Source organism: Sphaerodactylus townsendi, linkage group LG01 (genome assembly GCF_021028975.2).
Source record: "Sphaerodactylus townsendi isolate TG3544 linkage group LG01, MPM_Stown_v2.3, whole genome shotgun sequence".
Taxonomy (NCBI): Eukaryota; Metazoa; Chordata; class Lepidosauria; order Squamata; family Sphaerodactylidae; genus Sphaerodactylus; species Sphaerodactylus townsendi.
In genome coordinates, this window is record NC_059425.1 from 43,841,999 (window position 1) to 43,858,505 (window position 16,507).

Consider the following 16,507-nt stretch of genomic DNA (forward strand, 5'->3'; position numbering starts at 1 on the left):
TAATCCCCTTGCCCACATACCTACATAAAACGAGAAAAGAGCAAGACTCCAGTATCAACTTAAGAACTAACAACATTTCTGTCAGGAATGAGCTTTTCTGAGTCAAAGCTCACTTCTTTGGATACAGCTACAATGTGGGTCCTATCTGTCAAGCTGAGAAGAGTGAATTCAGACACCTATAGCAGGTAAACATCAATAGCAGGTAAATGACAATAGAAAGTATTTCGCTTTGATTGACTCTATCTGTGCTTTTCTTTATGCAGTCCATTTTATTTTAAACAAAAATGTATTATTTAAATATTTTTGGCCTCCTATTTCTAGGAATACAGTGCCAAATTTGACCCATGTATTCACAGTCCTAAAGAACACAAAGTCAACAGAGACTGCTTCAGGTGCACTAATCCCCTATATGCCAACAATACATTTTCCTTTTTTAAAAGGATTGCCTGTGGCTTTTGTTTTTATCATAAAAATCCAAGGGATTTAGCTTGCAGCATAATCCATAATATCTTTGAACAAAACAAACACATGACACTATAAGGTGAAGTAGTCATTTAATTTTGTTTTCATTGGCAAACTGTAACAACACTTTGCACTGTTTGTTTCGATCCTTTAAATGCCACCCAGCTGCAAGTCAACAAATCTGAGATTTTTACTCATTTATTAAAATCTCATGCATTTAAACCTTTTTTAAATCCTTTCATCTTGAAATACCCTGAGCTCTCCATATTACAATAAAAGCACTTAATGTTGTGTCAACGCTGTAGGAGAAAATATACTTTAAACAGGACTTACCCCTTATGTGCTTGGAAAAGTAATTTCATACATACATACATATTTAATGCTGTATGAATGCAGCTTCTGGTCAAATCCTATAGAACAGTATGATACTTTATACCCATCAGTCTTACCATTTCAAGGTCCGTTTCCCACACTGTCTTTGAGTCTTAATGTGTCACAGCAAGTTATTCAATCATTGAGAAAATTGTAGGAAGCACAGGAATGTCCCCATTTCTTCAAATGGCAATCTCTACTTCTCAAAGTTACCTGCATCTATTTTATCTTAGAAAGTCTCACAAAGGAGCGATCTTATGTTTCTAAACTTATCGTGCAAATAGCAGCGCTGAAAAGAGATGGACATGTACCTGTCAAGTTCATTAATATATATATATGTATATAAAAGCGCTGCAGGATATTACAACATGCATGTTTGGAAATTCATGCTCAAATTGGAAACAATTGCATGCATGACCATCTAAGACTAGCAGCTTCGAATTCAGGGACTGATTTCCAGTATATTTTGAAGTATGGAAGTTGACCAGGTATACCTGTGCTCAACAGTTTAGTGGAAGCTGATTCTAAAGATCATTAGATTAATATAAGGAATTTTCTTTAATGAGGTAATTTTATTTTCACCTCACTTAAAGATGTCACAAAATGGACACGATCTACCACAAATTTCTACACTCAGCTCATTGACCTGACTGAGAGATACATGAAACCATGGTGGATTGTGTCCACTGGTTTTCAAATGGCATACATGAAAATAAGACACGGTCCCACTTAGTACCCTGTTAAATAGTACTGTGCTTTCACTCTTCACCCATAGCAAAATCTGTGAGTAATCTTCCTCTTCCAGACCAATATGACGCAGCAGTGGAATTTCTTTTGGCTCAGAGTTAGACATCCTTAAGATCCAGTCTGCAAATAAAGGGAGATCGGAAGGAGCCCAAGTAGAGATGTCCATTGTGCTCATGTGCTTCACTTATGTATGTTGCCACCATTCCATCAGGATCATGGAAACTTCTTCTGTAGGATCCAGTTTCGCTTAGCTCTACCACAAGGCTGTACTTGGGCACAAACTTCATTACCGTTTCTTGGCTGAACAGCTAAAATGGAAGAATTGTTTTTGTGGGAAACTGTTTTAGCGATCAGAATCACAAATACACAAGTTTGAGCAAATGGTCAACTTAGTACCCAAAAAGAGATCCATAAGCATAGGTTTCAAAACATTTAAGAGATGTTCCACCACCCAAATCTATTAAGGCAAAAGGAAGCAATTGATTTCAATGGCAGAGTTAAGCATGTGTGTGAATCTCTTCTGCTGAAATCAATGGAACTGTGAACATAGCATAATAAATAATACTATTTCAAATTATCTTGGAGAGAAATTTATTTTAGATATGGATAGCTCAGACTTTCTCAGTTTGCCTATGCTACAAAGGCATAATTTAATATCATAATACAGTTGATCTCTGAGACCCTTCAGCAAAAAGTTATCTAGTTTATGTGGACATTTGGAGAGCCAAATGGTTAAGAGCAGTGGAGAACTGGTTTGATTCCGCATTCTAGCACATGAAGCATGACCTTGGGCCAGTCACAATTCTCTCATAACTCTCTCAGACCCACCTTCCTCACAAGGTGCCTATTGTGGGGAGAGGAAGGAATTGTGATTGAGATTCTGTTTTGAGATTCCTTAAAGTAGAGTGAAGTGGGGTATAAAAAGCAATTCTTCATACAGTTGAAGCATCTAATTCAACTATCCTTCTGGACTTTCTCACAATTGAGATGTTTTTATGTGGACTGCAGCAAATTATTTTCCATTTTGGCAGCTTCCAGAACGTTTTGAAAAACACCACAGAAGTTTTGTGAACATATACTGAAGTACCTCAAAAGTATGCCATTGTTGTACATCTTATAAGTCTTGCTTAAATGAATTATTTAGAAGCTTATCAAAAGCATTGGGAATGAAATTTTAGCCCCGTGACACAGAAAACAGGTAAACGTGTGCACCCTGAATTGTTCTTTTTTTTAAAAAAGTAACCCAAAAATCCTTAAAGAAAAGCATACATATATTTACATTAGGCAAAAATAAATGCCCATGCCTCTAAATGAACATTCATGCAAATAAAAAGGGAGGTTTCACATGTTACTAGTCATAACAAAAGTGATTACCATGCCCAAGATATATGGTGAAAAGAGATCCTAGGATAGAGATTTAAATTATACAATTCATTATTAACTGTACTAGTGGTGAACAGGAGTCCGCCCCATATAATGAGCTTAGAAAATGGGATTACCCGTGAACTCATTCTAGTTGGAGAAGACTAGATGTAGAATACTATGAGAATACTTTTTTTTACCTTAAATATTATCCTTTTAATCCATGGTTTATCAGATAAGAAATCCAGCATGGAGAACCCAGGATTGGCCCGAATAGCTGACATAGCCACCCAATAACCTCCAGAGCTACTTGAACGTATATTGTCTGGAAAGCCAGGCATATTTTCAACAAACATATCTTCTCCACCTTTCATTAGGCCAGATACATAATATCTGAAAAATGCAAAGAAAAAAGCATAACGTCTTAAAAACAAGTTGGCAAGTTTAAGGAAGCATCCTTTCCAATAAGCAGTCAATGTCCACCTTACACGAGGGTCCAGCTCATCTCTTATACTCTTCATCTTGGCAGTATTTATTTAGAACTGTATATTTATACAGCGCATACAAGTAAAGAAATGTGTTCTCTGCACAGAAAATGCAATAAGGCCACTTTCAGAGCACTGACTTCAAGAAACTGCCTATTCTCCAGGGATGGTAACCAGACAAATAAAAATCAGAGTCCAGAGCTCAGTCTTATCTGACTAAGCACCAAACATGCCCCCTCCCTACAAATCTTGCATAAAGTGTATTAAAAGAATAGATGGGTCCAAATATTTAGCTAACACCCCCCATACACAGCCATGTAACAGGAAGAATTCTAGAAGTGTCATACTTGCCTGCGTATTCTTGCCATAGTTGTTTCAGCAACTAATACAAAGTCTTCAGCAGGAGACAACTGGACTCCATTTGGAAATCTGAGGCCCTCCATCAAAACTTTCACTTCTTTTGTCACTGTGTCATACTCAAACAAGCTAAGGGAATAGTTACACAGGCATTAAAAAGGAAAGTCTATATTATGATCAATGTCATTCTGTACTGCCCACTTTCCCAGACTGAGAACACCAGAGAACTTCCACTTTCCAGCATGTCATTTTGTTAATTTTATGAATGGAAGAGTGCAAAATTTAAAGCAATATAAGGGGAGTAAACTGATTCCTTATCTCCACAGGAAAGTCAGTTGCCAGGCCCAGTCACTGAAGTAGTAGTAGCTTGTAGGCAGGTGATTTGTGCACCCTTCACATAAAGAGAATTAATGAGGATGACAAATATATGATCCCATTCAGTATCACTGAAGTTAACACCTTCCACTTCAGTAATTAAAGTTCAGCCAAGGAAGCTCTCAGAATATTCTGTCCTACCGTTGTGATGAAAGTACAAACACTCGCAAGAGGACAGAGTTTTCCAGTTAAAAACAGAGCCCCAACTGCAGCTGCAATCCTATCATGTGAGGTCATGTCCAAGTGATAGGACCTGCGAGCATAAGTATGCAAGGGTTCAGCACCCACGTAGTCATAAAACTGACTGGGTTATTCTCTCAGCCTGCCTCACAGGTTGTCAGACAAATTAAAACAGACAAGGTAAAAAATGCAAGTGAAATATTTTGCCCAACCACTCTGACAAAATATGTGAACATGTGCTTTTTTCAGTTGGCTCTAGAATTTTGTTGCCATGATCAACCAGGTAGGCAGGGATTTTGGTCTAGTCATACCAATAAACTATGAACATCCAGATAAGGTAAATTTTAGTGAACAATTTTGGAGCCTTAAGATATTCACGGCCAGCTTGACTATTCAGAATTTCAAAGAAACTTTGACCACTACAATGTAGTTAATTTCTGTGAAAAGTACAAAGGGAATTCACTTACATATCTGCCTCACAGTTATTTGATCATCACTTTTGAGAAACAGCACAACACATTTTATTTTTATTTTTTTATTTATTTATTGTATTTGTATACCGCCCTCCCCGAAGGCTCAGGGCGGTTTCCAACAAAATAAAAAGTTAAAACATCATATATATAAGTTAATTAAAATACATAAAATATTAGACTAGAGATGGCTTCAGCTATTCTATTCCCCCTTTTATGAACCCACGGGAGGCCAGATGTTTGCTTTTTGTTGCAGTTGATATCATCCCGGCTGGCCAAACGCCTGGCGGAACAGGTCCGTTTTACAGGCCCTGCGGAAACTTTGTAAATCCCGCAGGGCCCTGATCTCACCTGGAAGCCTGTTCCACCAGGTAGGGGCCAGAGCCGTAAAAGCCCTGGCCCTTGTAGAGGCCAGCCGGATCGCCTTGGGGCCAGGGATCACCAGTAGGTCCGCCTCCGATGAACGGAGGGGCCTAGAAGGGCGATATAGGGATTTTATTCCAGATAACACACATTTATCCTGAAAGCATTATTTCAAAGTAAGTTTAATTAATATAATTAATCATAGCTCTGGCAGCCACTGTTGGAGGCTTCTCAGTCATATACAAAGGTGGAACCAAGATACTTAGGTCAGTTATGAAGTCATATAAGTAGAAGGCATTCCTAACCTTACAGGGAAAAAAACAGAAGCAAAATACTACAGCCCAGTATCATATTCGGCACTGTGTCATATAACCCAATGATAAAAGACTGTGGATATCCACAGGCCAAGAACGAAACCAGCCAACAGGCAAGTTTCACAGGGTAGTACAGAAGCACAGCCTATGCAAATAGTCTCTTTGCTTACAGCAAACCAGACTAGAGTTTTGTTCTCAAGAATACCAAAGAGCCAATTCATATATACAGTATTAAAGACAGAACACCACCAAAACAATTATGTGTGCAGAACAAAACCCACATAGGCTGCTATACATTCAAACTTTTAATTAACTAATTTAAGTAAGGATCTCTGAAAATTCCACAACAAGTAATCACAACATTACAGACAAAATTATTCAAAAAGCAATGCCGTTGCACTGCTTTATGAATGTTCCCCTCTGACGATTCACATTTCAAAATCAGCGTTTTTAAAATTTCACAACTAGAGTACTTACCGCCCATCATCTGTAGCCTCCATGATTAAGTAGCAAAAGTCTTTTCTGTGCCATTTACTGCTAGAGTCCGTAAAATAAATTTTCCTTCCATCTCGAGTCACTGCAAGATCATTCACAAAAGACAAGTTCTTCCCCTCAATAGGAACCTTGGAAGACACAAGTCGTTGCACTTCTCCTAATCATAGAAACAGAACCATTTTTTAAAATCACATATTTTCTAATAGAAGTACAGATATTGCATTGAGATACCCATTTTAAGTATAAACTATCTCAATTCACACACATTTAAAAAACATTTTCTTTATTTTGACTCCAAGACATCCATACACATGACAACTTATTTACTTCATAAAGCTTCCAAGTGGGAATTCAAGCCTCAGTCTCCTAGATCCTAGTCCAGCACTCTAATCACTGTACATCAATGTCCAGTTCTTAAATAGGCTCCTCACACTGGCCCAGCTACAAGCATCAGTTATGCTCTATAAAAAATTTGGGAAAGAGGCCCTGAAATCTCAAGTTAAGTTTGCACTTTACCTTTCTCCAAGGACCTCTAAGACATTTTTTCATCTAGGAGTTCTGTTGGGTAGGTGATTATGAGGGAAAGAGCACTTTGCCCAGGGCCGTTTGGGAGATATTCAAAGCTGAATGAATGTTTGAAAGGTGGTGTAGTGCAGAAACTTGGAAACCAATTTTCAATTAATAAGTTGTTTAAGAAGCACATCCCATGCCATGGGACTAATTACTGATACATGAAAGCATTAGCCACATGACTACCAAGTTGCCCAATTGCCTGTCCAATCGCCTTCCCAAGTAGGGTAGACTGAAAGTTGCCCAATCGCCTGTCCAATCGCCTTCCCAAGTAGGGTAGACTGAAAGTAATGCATTAATTTACAAGTAGGGTAGATTGAAAGTAATGCATTAATTTATAATGCATTAATTTACAATGTATGTATGTGTGTCAAGTGCCATCAAGTCATATAGCGACTACAGCAATAGGCTTTCAAGATAAGTGAGAAACATAGGTGGTTTGCCATTGCCTTCTTCTGCTATCTTCTTTGATGGTCTCCCTTGAGGATCATCATTTGGCCAGCATATTTTTACACTGAAGATGATATTTGTACCTTGGGGTTGCTTGTTTGGCTAATTTTTAAATTCAACAAAGAACCCAATTTCTTTTTAATAATTTTAAAAATCTCACCCCTTTACCAGAAAACTGTCTTAAAGAGATGCTGCTTTCTATGATGCTCAGTACTGAATTTGTTTTTAGCTGAAGTCATGATAGGGTTGCCAGACCACCATGTGGCATCCCTAGGGATTCTGGGGGCAAGACAAGTGGCAGGAATGTTGTTGTACGATGCACTGATGTCACATCTGGATTTTTGCTCAGACTTTACATCAGCCAACATTCCAGACTTTCCCCAAAACTCTATGGAGGACATTCCAAAGTGCTGGCTGATGTACTAACATCATATATAGTTTTTTACCCAGATGTGACATCAGTGAGTTGCACAACTTATTTCCACACTCTACCTCCCAGTTCCCCTGCTTGTCCAGGTGCAAGGAAAGGCAGGAGTGCCAGACTGCTGCGATTAAGGCTAGGTCATATCAGTAGTTAATAGTGGAAAAAATCAATCTGTTAAAGGAAATAAAAGCCCAACTACACCTTAACCACCAACTTTAAAAAAATGGCTATTTCACATTCAGTATCAGTTATTTTTTAAAAAGTCATGAGACCTATAAAGTTATTCTGAAGCTTAGTCCTGCTTCAGGGGTAGCCTGTGAAAAGTTAAATTACCACTCTGTACATCAATATCAGAAAGTGCACTATTGGCAGAACAACATGTACTTAATCTGATTAAAAGAATTTCTACTGTTGCTCTAGGCCTGGAACACTTTGTAATTCAGCCTGCAAGAGTCTACCTGCAGTCCTATGTACACCAGCATAGTGTAGTTGTTAAGAATGGTGAACTGAATTGGTTTCCCTGGTCCTACACATGAAGCCTGCTGGGTTACCTTGGGCTAGTCACAGTTCTCTGAGAACTCTCTCAGCCCCCACCCACCTCACAAGGTGTCTGTTGTGGGAAGAGGGGGGAAGGAGTTTGTAAGCTGCCTTGAGACTCCTTACAGTTGAGAAAAACAGGTTATAAATCCAAACTCTTCTTCTATTTAGAACTTACATCTGAACTAAGAATCACAAGAAAATTGGCTACAAATGCTTTTAAGAGTAATTGAGTTCACTCGGGATCAGTATTAGAGCTTGTGCTATTTAACTTCTTTAGGGATAATCTGGAATCTGGTGAGCATTAAAGAGGCCAACTATGTAGATGACATGAATTCAAGACAATAAAAACCAAAGCAGACTGTGAAGCACTTCAACAGGATTTCTCTGAACTGGGCAATAATGTGACAAAGAGGTTGAATGTACACAGGTCTAAAGTGATGCCCATTGGGGCAAAAAATCCTTAACTGGGGCCTAAAGTAATGATGATTGACTGTGTATAACATTGATTTTAAAAAGGCAAAACCAACAGTGGGAACTGAAAACAAGGCAGCTCATACTTTTCTGCCCTTGTAGGTAAGTCTATGGAGTGGCTGCAGTTGGAACACTGTGCAGCTTTCTGGTGATCCCATTTCCAAAAGAAATGTCCTTCAAGATTTTTAAATGGAAATCTTCCACAAACTCCTTAGACTTTGGTTCTTCAGAACTGTCTCTGGATGTCTTTCCACATTCCTCCATGTTTTGTAACACTCTAATCAAGCAGCCAATCAGAGCCATATTTTTCCCTATCTTGACATATTCCTTGTCCATTTGTGAAGAGTAGATGGCTGATAGCACAGACAAAATAGAAGCCAACCCTGTCTTCTGCACATGAACAATAATGGTGGGTCATTTGGCTGGCAAAGTTCATTACAAACGAGATCATACAGCAAATCCCAAGTTTCTTTTCCACCATCTTTTCCACTTTGGCCTCTGCATTCCTTTTGCAGTTCATTCTAGACAGTAGGTGATCTACTGGCAGGGCATTCCACTTACACTTTCATATTCTTAAGATGTCTTCAGATTTTGTTGGGTGCTTTAGGACACAGTCAGATTATATTGCCAGGATGTTTAAGACCAGCAGCAGCTTATAGGCAAACAACTCCATTAACCAAAGCGATGGGAACAGCATGACTCTCAAATTAGGATGGCATCTGAATTTACTTTTTATAAGGGTAAATTACAATTATAAAAACATCTTAAGAGAAAACAAGCCCCTTCTCAATCTTCTATAAACATAGTGAGCTTAGTTCTGAGACTTGCTCCATTAAGAAGACAATTTTGCCCAATACCCCTTCTTCCCACAACCCCACAGGATGCATGGCATTTTGATATGATAAGATCAAGTGTTTACATAATATATGCAGTGCTCATGTTAATTTACAGTGATGAACATCACACTGAGTATGTTTGGATGATGATGATGTCTGGTTACTTCTAAAAAACTAAATTTTTAGCAAAAAAAACAACACACTACCTGAGGAAGGAAAAATTTCGAAGATTCCGTAATAGGCATCTGCCACAAAAAGGCTTTTCTTTGGTCCCACACGGATTCCAAGAGGTCTACCACATGTTAGTTCATCCCCACCAGTTCCTGATAAGACACATCAGCAGGTATAATTATCGAATAATTACCATTACCTGATTTACCCTACAAGAGATAGGGAAGCTGTACCTTCTGAACCCTAATCTCCTAAGCATATCCATATATATATACCAGGATAACAACATCTACACAAACGAAGAAAATACAAAGTTATGCAGGAAAAGCTGACAGTTCTTGCAATGTAGGGAAGTAAACAGCAGAGTCCCACAAGGATCAATATTGGGGCTGGTGCTATTTAATTTTTTAATACTGATTGGAACTTGGCGGGGTGTGTGTGTGAGCAGTGTAGTGGCCACGTTTGTTCATGATACAAAATTCTAGAGGATGGTGAAAATCACAGCATCTTTTGAAGGGACTAGCAGTAAAGCCCATTTTATATTCAAATAAAATGGGTTCTAGAAAGATGAGGAGGGCAGGCAGGGGACTGATTGGGAAGAATCAAACACACACTTCCAGAGAAAGGAAGCTGGGAGCTGGGGGAAGAGAACAAGAGAGAGAAGAGAAAGCAGAACAGAGAAAGAAAAGATCTCAGCAGAGGTGCACCTAACCTTTCCCCTTCCCCCACACGGAGGAGAACTGGAGCCTGTCCTCCTCACTCCCCTAGTCCCTACTCACCAGCATAGCTCCTGCCCAGCAGCAGGCAACTCCCTGCGGAGAAGCAGCTCTTAATCAACCACCATCTCCAAGGTAAAAATTGTCCCTGTTTGGTTTGGGGGTCAGTGGGGAGGGTGGCTGGCCTGGAAGAGCTTGGTTTCATCTTGGTTGAGGGTGTGAGAGGGAGGGCAGGGGTCTGGGGAGGTTTCTGCTGGGTTGGCAGGGAGGGTGGCTGGCCTGGCAGGGCTTGGTTTCGTCTTGGCCTGTCTCAGCAGGGCTCTTATGTGCTAAGTTTAGAAGAGAGCCCCATTTCATGAAGTTTGAGAACCAATGGTAGACAAACTAATTCCATGACTGTAACACAATACAAATCTATTGGCTTGGATTCCTCTAAATCCTTTCACCCATGAAATGCCATTTCCCTACCTTCAACCTCCTGTTAAAGTCTGAAATAGCCTCCCAAATGTTGTTCCTGGAGGATGAGCACTCCCAAAAATTGTTATGAGGGAGAACTGGAGGTCTGCTGCCAAAGGGGAGAATAATGAAAATCTTACTCTGTCTCACAAACACACACTCCTGATGTTGGCAGAAGTTTTCGATGGAATATCATAGTTGTTAAAGTTCTTATATACAAATAAATCTTGGGTTTCTCCTTGCTTTTTGACAGTTAATTTACTCGCCTCTGCATACTGAAATCCATGGAGGACAAATCGCATGCAATTTACGACATGGGTCTAGTCGAGGAAAGTTTGTGTTACAATGTATCTATTAGACATTACACAACTACAAGACCATTGTGGTTGGCATGCAGCTCAGGTAACCTTCTAAAAAAAAAGCAGTAGAGTGCATTTTCACAAAGTAAGCTACTCGGTCTATTTGGAAAAAATGTTCAAAGTACAGGAGAAGATAAAAAAGGACAGAACAAAACTAAAAAGAAACCGGTTGATCACTATAAGATACAGATAAAAGTATAAGCAACTCTCAAAACAAATTGTGTTAATTTACCGCAGGGACCATGACCAAGTCGAGCTATAGTTTGAATGTGCCCATCTTCAATCTTCACAATTCTTCCATCAGAAGTACCAGTGAACAGAACATCTGAAAAAGATAAGAGCTAAGATGAGCTTGGCTATAGTTTACTATTTATAAAAAAAATAACAATACACAGGACACTGTGTCAAACTGCACACTGTGTCAAACTGCACACTGTTCCTCCAAACCTTATCTTCTACTAACAATAAAAGTAAACTGTAAATACATCAGATTATTATGCATAATTAAGAAAAAATGTAGAAATCATTGAAGTGATACTGAATGATGTATCTTTTTCTGATTAAGTCTGTTCACTTTGCTTCCTGCATTTCATGGGCCCCTGACCTTGCTGTTAAAAAAAAAAGAACAAACCTCTTTAAAAAAAACAAAATGAAGAGCCAGTCACAGCATCTGAAAAAGTAGGTTCTAGTCTTCACAAGTTTATACCAAAATAAGATGGTTAGGAATGGATCCTATGATGCCCTTCCACAAAGTCTTCCAATGAGAAAGACAATCTCCTTCAATGGAAAAATGTTTGCCTCCATCAAAAAGCCATCCTTTTTTTCCTTTGAAAGAAGACTTGCAGCCCAATCCAGAGCTGTCAGGTGTCACAAGACTTTTTTTAAAAAAAAAACTCAACAACTCAACAAAAAGATTCCAGTGAATAAAGAAATAACTTTCAGCCATAACACCTTTCTATGTTGGTGAATGTTTCTATTAATATGGGTATCCAACATGGACCACAGTGACCTTTTGTTAGGATAGATTTGTAGGAAATATGTACATTAGCAGTACTTGAAATTCTGTTCTTCCATTGTCCTGGCTTATATAGATGTGTTGTGGAACTTCATGTAAATTGTGCATAGCATGTAGATTATATGTATTTTATAGGCTCTGCTTCATTAATTAGCATAAGTTAGCCTGAATTAGCTATGGCTCACTGAATCTGCTTAAGACTTACGTTTATTTTAATAATTCTGTATCTTATTTTCTCATGTTTCATTAGATTACTTTTAAACAAACTCTTAATTAAAATGCTGAGTGTTTATTAACCAAGACAGTAGGTGTTCACATTGAATCTGGAATAAATAAAACATCTGGGTTTTTTCCCCATTTAAGTTAGAATATTGATACCCGCAAGTGGTGAACACAATTTTGTGATATGTTGCTGCAAAAATTCAATCAAATTTGGCAGTCCAATTTGAGGTGGGGGATCAGCTCTTGGAGCTGGCACAGTGCTTGCCAGCACATTTGCCCACCCTACTCGTGTAAGTGGCACTTATGCCAGCAGGGATGGCAAAGTAGGAGGCGGGCGGGGGCCACAGAGCTTCAAAGTGCTCGACCCAGACAAGCCCACTCCCCACATAGGTACACTCAGAGGTGGGATCCAACCAGTTCTCACCACTTCTCTAGAAGTAGTTACTAATTTTTTCTAAGTGCCGAGAAGGGGTTACTAAAGCAACCTCCCTGCCCAATAGGGACTGGAGGTGCGTGTGTCCGGCGGCACCACTGTTTGAATCCCACCACCATCGGAACCTGTTATTAAAATTTTTGGATCCCACCACTGGGTACACTGGCCTAAAGCTGGCACAGCTGGTTATGGGCTAAGGACATTCCCAGGGTGGAGCCAACTTTAGCCAGTTTCTATCAGGCTTTGGAGCCCAGAACACTCCTGGTGCAGGCCTTGGTTACTTACACCCATATGGAGGGCTTTTAGGCAGCCAGAGAGCCTCTGGAGCTTGCTGCTCTGCCCTGCTGCCCCCTCTGGAGGCAGTGCAGCAGCTGCACCATCCCTGGCCACTCGAGCACTCTGGAGTGGACTATAAATGTGTTGTCGCTTTGGTAATGTCCCCTCAAAAGTGTCTCCCAGACTGGCCCAATTGTTTGTTTTTATACGCATACTTGATCTTTCAAAGTTGTTGCTGAAAAAAGGAATTTTCATGATTTTACTTTGAGTTCATTTTTTGCAACAAATGTACAAAAATTGCAAGTGTGATAAGGAACAGAATTTTTCTTTTAAAAAACACAATAATCATACAAGCAAGAATACTTCATAATTATAATTCATAATTAATATTAACTTTTCGAGTTTCTAAAAGTGATAATGGCTAGAATTTGTTAAGAATTCCTTTGATAGTAAATGTTTGGCTGTTCAGGAACTCCCAGTGCAATCTTAAGCAGAGGCATATCCTTCAATCTGCCCTGTCAAAACTTTGTTAAAAACAATTTATACATCTTGGGTGCTGTGTGGTTTCCGGGCTGTATGGCCGTGTTCTAGCAGCATTCTCTCCTGACGTTTCGCCTGCATCTGTGGCGAGGATCTCTGAAGATGCCAGCCACATGATCCTCTGAAGATGCCAGCCACAGATGCAGGCGAAATGTCAGGAGAGAATGCTGCTAGAACACAGCCATACAGCCCGGAAACCACACAGCACCCAAGTGATTCCGGCCGTGAAAGCCTTCGACAATACAATTTATACATCTATTTATTCTACATGAACTCTATGTTCATATACATGGACAGAAGCTGTAACACAGAAATCCTCGCTGGGTTCAAACAGCACTATTGTAAGGCAAGCAAGCAACCCTGTCTTTATTGGCATAATATATAAAAAGAAAAAGAGAAGTATACAAAACCAGCAGCAAACATTAATATCTTAATACATCAAATAAGCAACAAAAAAGAGTATATTATTTAGACATTAACTCTAACAAAAAGTTTGCTAACGTTTCATTAAACAGAGCAGAATTACAAATAAAGGACCTCTATCAGTTTGTAACAGTGGAATGCTCGCGAAATATTTTGCTCTGGCTTCAGCATATTTAGGACACATCAGCATTGAATGATATATGGATTCCACTTGAGCTAGTGGGCAGGAACAAAGTCTATCTGCCATCTTCAAATGCTTATACCGGCCACTCAGAAAAGCTGAGGGGATGATGTTCAACCTTGCCAAGGCAAGAGCTCTCTTTTGGCTGTGATTAAATAACTGAGGTAAATATTTGGCCATTTGGCCTTGTTCCAATGGAATTAGCAGACTTAAAGTAGAGCAAGTCTTCTTGGCCATCCCTGAGAGAGATTGGAATTGGCAGTTAAAGAGTGTTGTTTTCAATGTCTCAAATGTCTCCTTAGCTGAAAGGAGAATTAGAGACTCTCTCTGAAGTTCCCTTCAATTACAGAGAACCATCTAGAGGATTCAGACTCTTGTAAAAGTTGGTATGTAAGATTAAGAGGGTTGTTATAATGGTATAATCTTAACCCATATTTTAAAAACTCTCAGCCAGGCCAGAGTCTGGAAGAAAGGTTGGCCCAGTTCCAAACAGAGAGCGGCGAATGAAACGCAATTGGGGAAGCCCATTATATAGTGAAGAACTTAGATTGGACCCTATTTAATAAAGAATTCACCACATTTATCCAAACTGGACTGCCATAAAGTAGCTGAGGTCCTACCTTAGAGTTAAATACTCTCAGTGCCGCAGGGATATATTGATTTCCCGTTCTATAAAAGAAACGGGAAATTGCATTGGTGGCATTGAAAACAATAGCAGCTGAGGTGAGATGTGTCTTCCAAGAGAGGCTGTAGCTGAATAAAATGTCTAAATATTTAAATTGTTTAACTTGTTCTAGGCAAGTTAATACTCCCGTTATGCTTTTTAAAGCATTTGGAAAAGACTAGGATTTTAGATTTGGCATAATTTCCAGTTTGTTATTTTGGAAATAGTTGGCACAGCAAGAGAGTGATCTCTTAAACCCAAACTAAGTATTAGACAGCATACAATACAATAAAGCGTATATACAATAAAGGCATATGCAAAGAGCCCAATTTAGGAGGATGACAATTGATACTGGAAAGGTTCAAGATCAGATAATTCAAATAAAGGTTAAACAGGGTTGGCGCTAAAACAGTTGAGAAAGAGCTTCTGCAGACCCAGTGGTTCAATAAATAAGATTAACATATGGCTCTACTGCTTTCAATACATTCTGTATCAAACCATCTACAGCTCACTTCTTTGTTGGCAGTTAGTGTTTTACAGTGTTCAAGAGAAAATGCAGAGATAATATCTATGAGTTTATAATAGCCTGTTATTGCCACATTAGGGAACTTGTTATTGGTCACTAATGTTCTCAGGTTCATGATAACCTGAGAGTCAAGACATAGATTAACCTTTAATTCTAGAGACGGGGACCAGCAAATATGAGAGCCCACAGAATTGAGGGATGTGGGTGACTCATACAAAGACTTGGTGTTGCTGTATTTAAAGGTTATACATAAAGGAAGATGGTCGCTCAGTGGGAAATCATTGATATAAAATCTTAGAATGTGACTCAGAAAGCATGGAGAAGACATTATAAAATCAATCACACTGCAACCTCTCCTAGATAAATATGCAAAATGTTCAGAGTTGGAGAATGAAGACAACCCATTAAGCCACAATGTATTAAACCAGACTGCAAACTTAATTAGGTTAAGTCCTACTGATTTGTGAAAGCTGTCAAGAGAATTTCTCAAGTCTGGTTATAAGAGCTGGAAAACCAGCTCTCCATATAAGCCCATATGGGTTCAAAAGCTTGAGAGTTGGCTGCCAACATGGGTATTAAAATTATCTGCTAACACAATTTCGACTTATGGATATGCCTTTTCTAACTGGTCCATATAGATTGCTAAGGTATTCCATACATATCAAGGGTCTTATGATCTGAAAATGGAGGCATACATATATTAAGGAAAATAACTAATAGATTTCCCAATCAGAGCAAGGTCGCTTGAGCTATGGGGGGACAACTTGGTAAGGCCCTTGCCTTGATGCAATTATTGACAAATGTTTAGAGGCTACCCGAAAGGCGACCACTATTAAAATGTTTAATGGCAGGTAAATAAAATGACTGATAACCATCAATCACAGGGGCTGAGCAGGACCAAGTTTCTTGTAAAACAATGATCTCAATTTTTTTTAGATAGTTAAAAAATATTATTTAATTTGTTGGGCCATATTCCAAGACTTTTGCAGCTCATTAGTAAGAGGTGATATTTTTGGCTGTTCAAGTTGGATTTTATTATGTCTATAATCGGATCAATTGTCACATTTTAAAAAATTGATCTTTAAAAGAGTGTGTAAAAATGATGTCATACATCTTCATAAAATACTCTAAGAAAGGCTAATGGAATCTCCGAATTCTGAAATCTTAAGATCAGCTTTTTATATTGATTGTATGACGTTAGTGCAACTCACCACTGAGCACCATCTTGAAGCCCCCTATAAGGCAGTACAAA

The 16,507-nt window shown here is 38.9% G+C and overlaps 1 protein-coding gene across 1 annotated transcript in view; it reads right to left on the minus strand.

Annotated features, from left to right (window-relative positions):
• Positions 1-537: 537 nt before the first annotated feature.
• Positions 538-16,507, minus strand: part of LOC125446029 (adipocyte plasma membrane associated protein) — a 30,408-nt gene continuing 14,438 nt past the window's right edge. The window contains exons 4-9 of the mRNA XM_048519523.1: positions 11,208-11,300; positions 9,480-9,596; positions 5,965-6,139; positions 3,780-3,914; positions 3,144-3,336; positions 538-1,889 (exon numbers count right to left, since the gene is read on the minus strand). Of these exons, the coding sequence (XP_048375480.1) occupies positions 1,680-1,889; positions 3,144-3,336; positions 3,780-3,914; positions 5,965-6,139; positions 9,480-9,596; positions 11,208-11,300 (923 nt within the window). The 3' untranslated portion in view covers positions 538-1,679. The remainder of the gene's footprint in view (positions 1,890-3,143; positions 3,337-3,779; positions 3,915-5,964; positions 6,140-9,479; positions 9,597-11,207; positions 11,301-16,507) is intronic.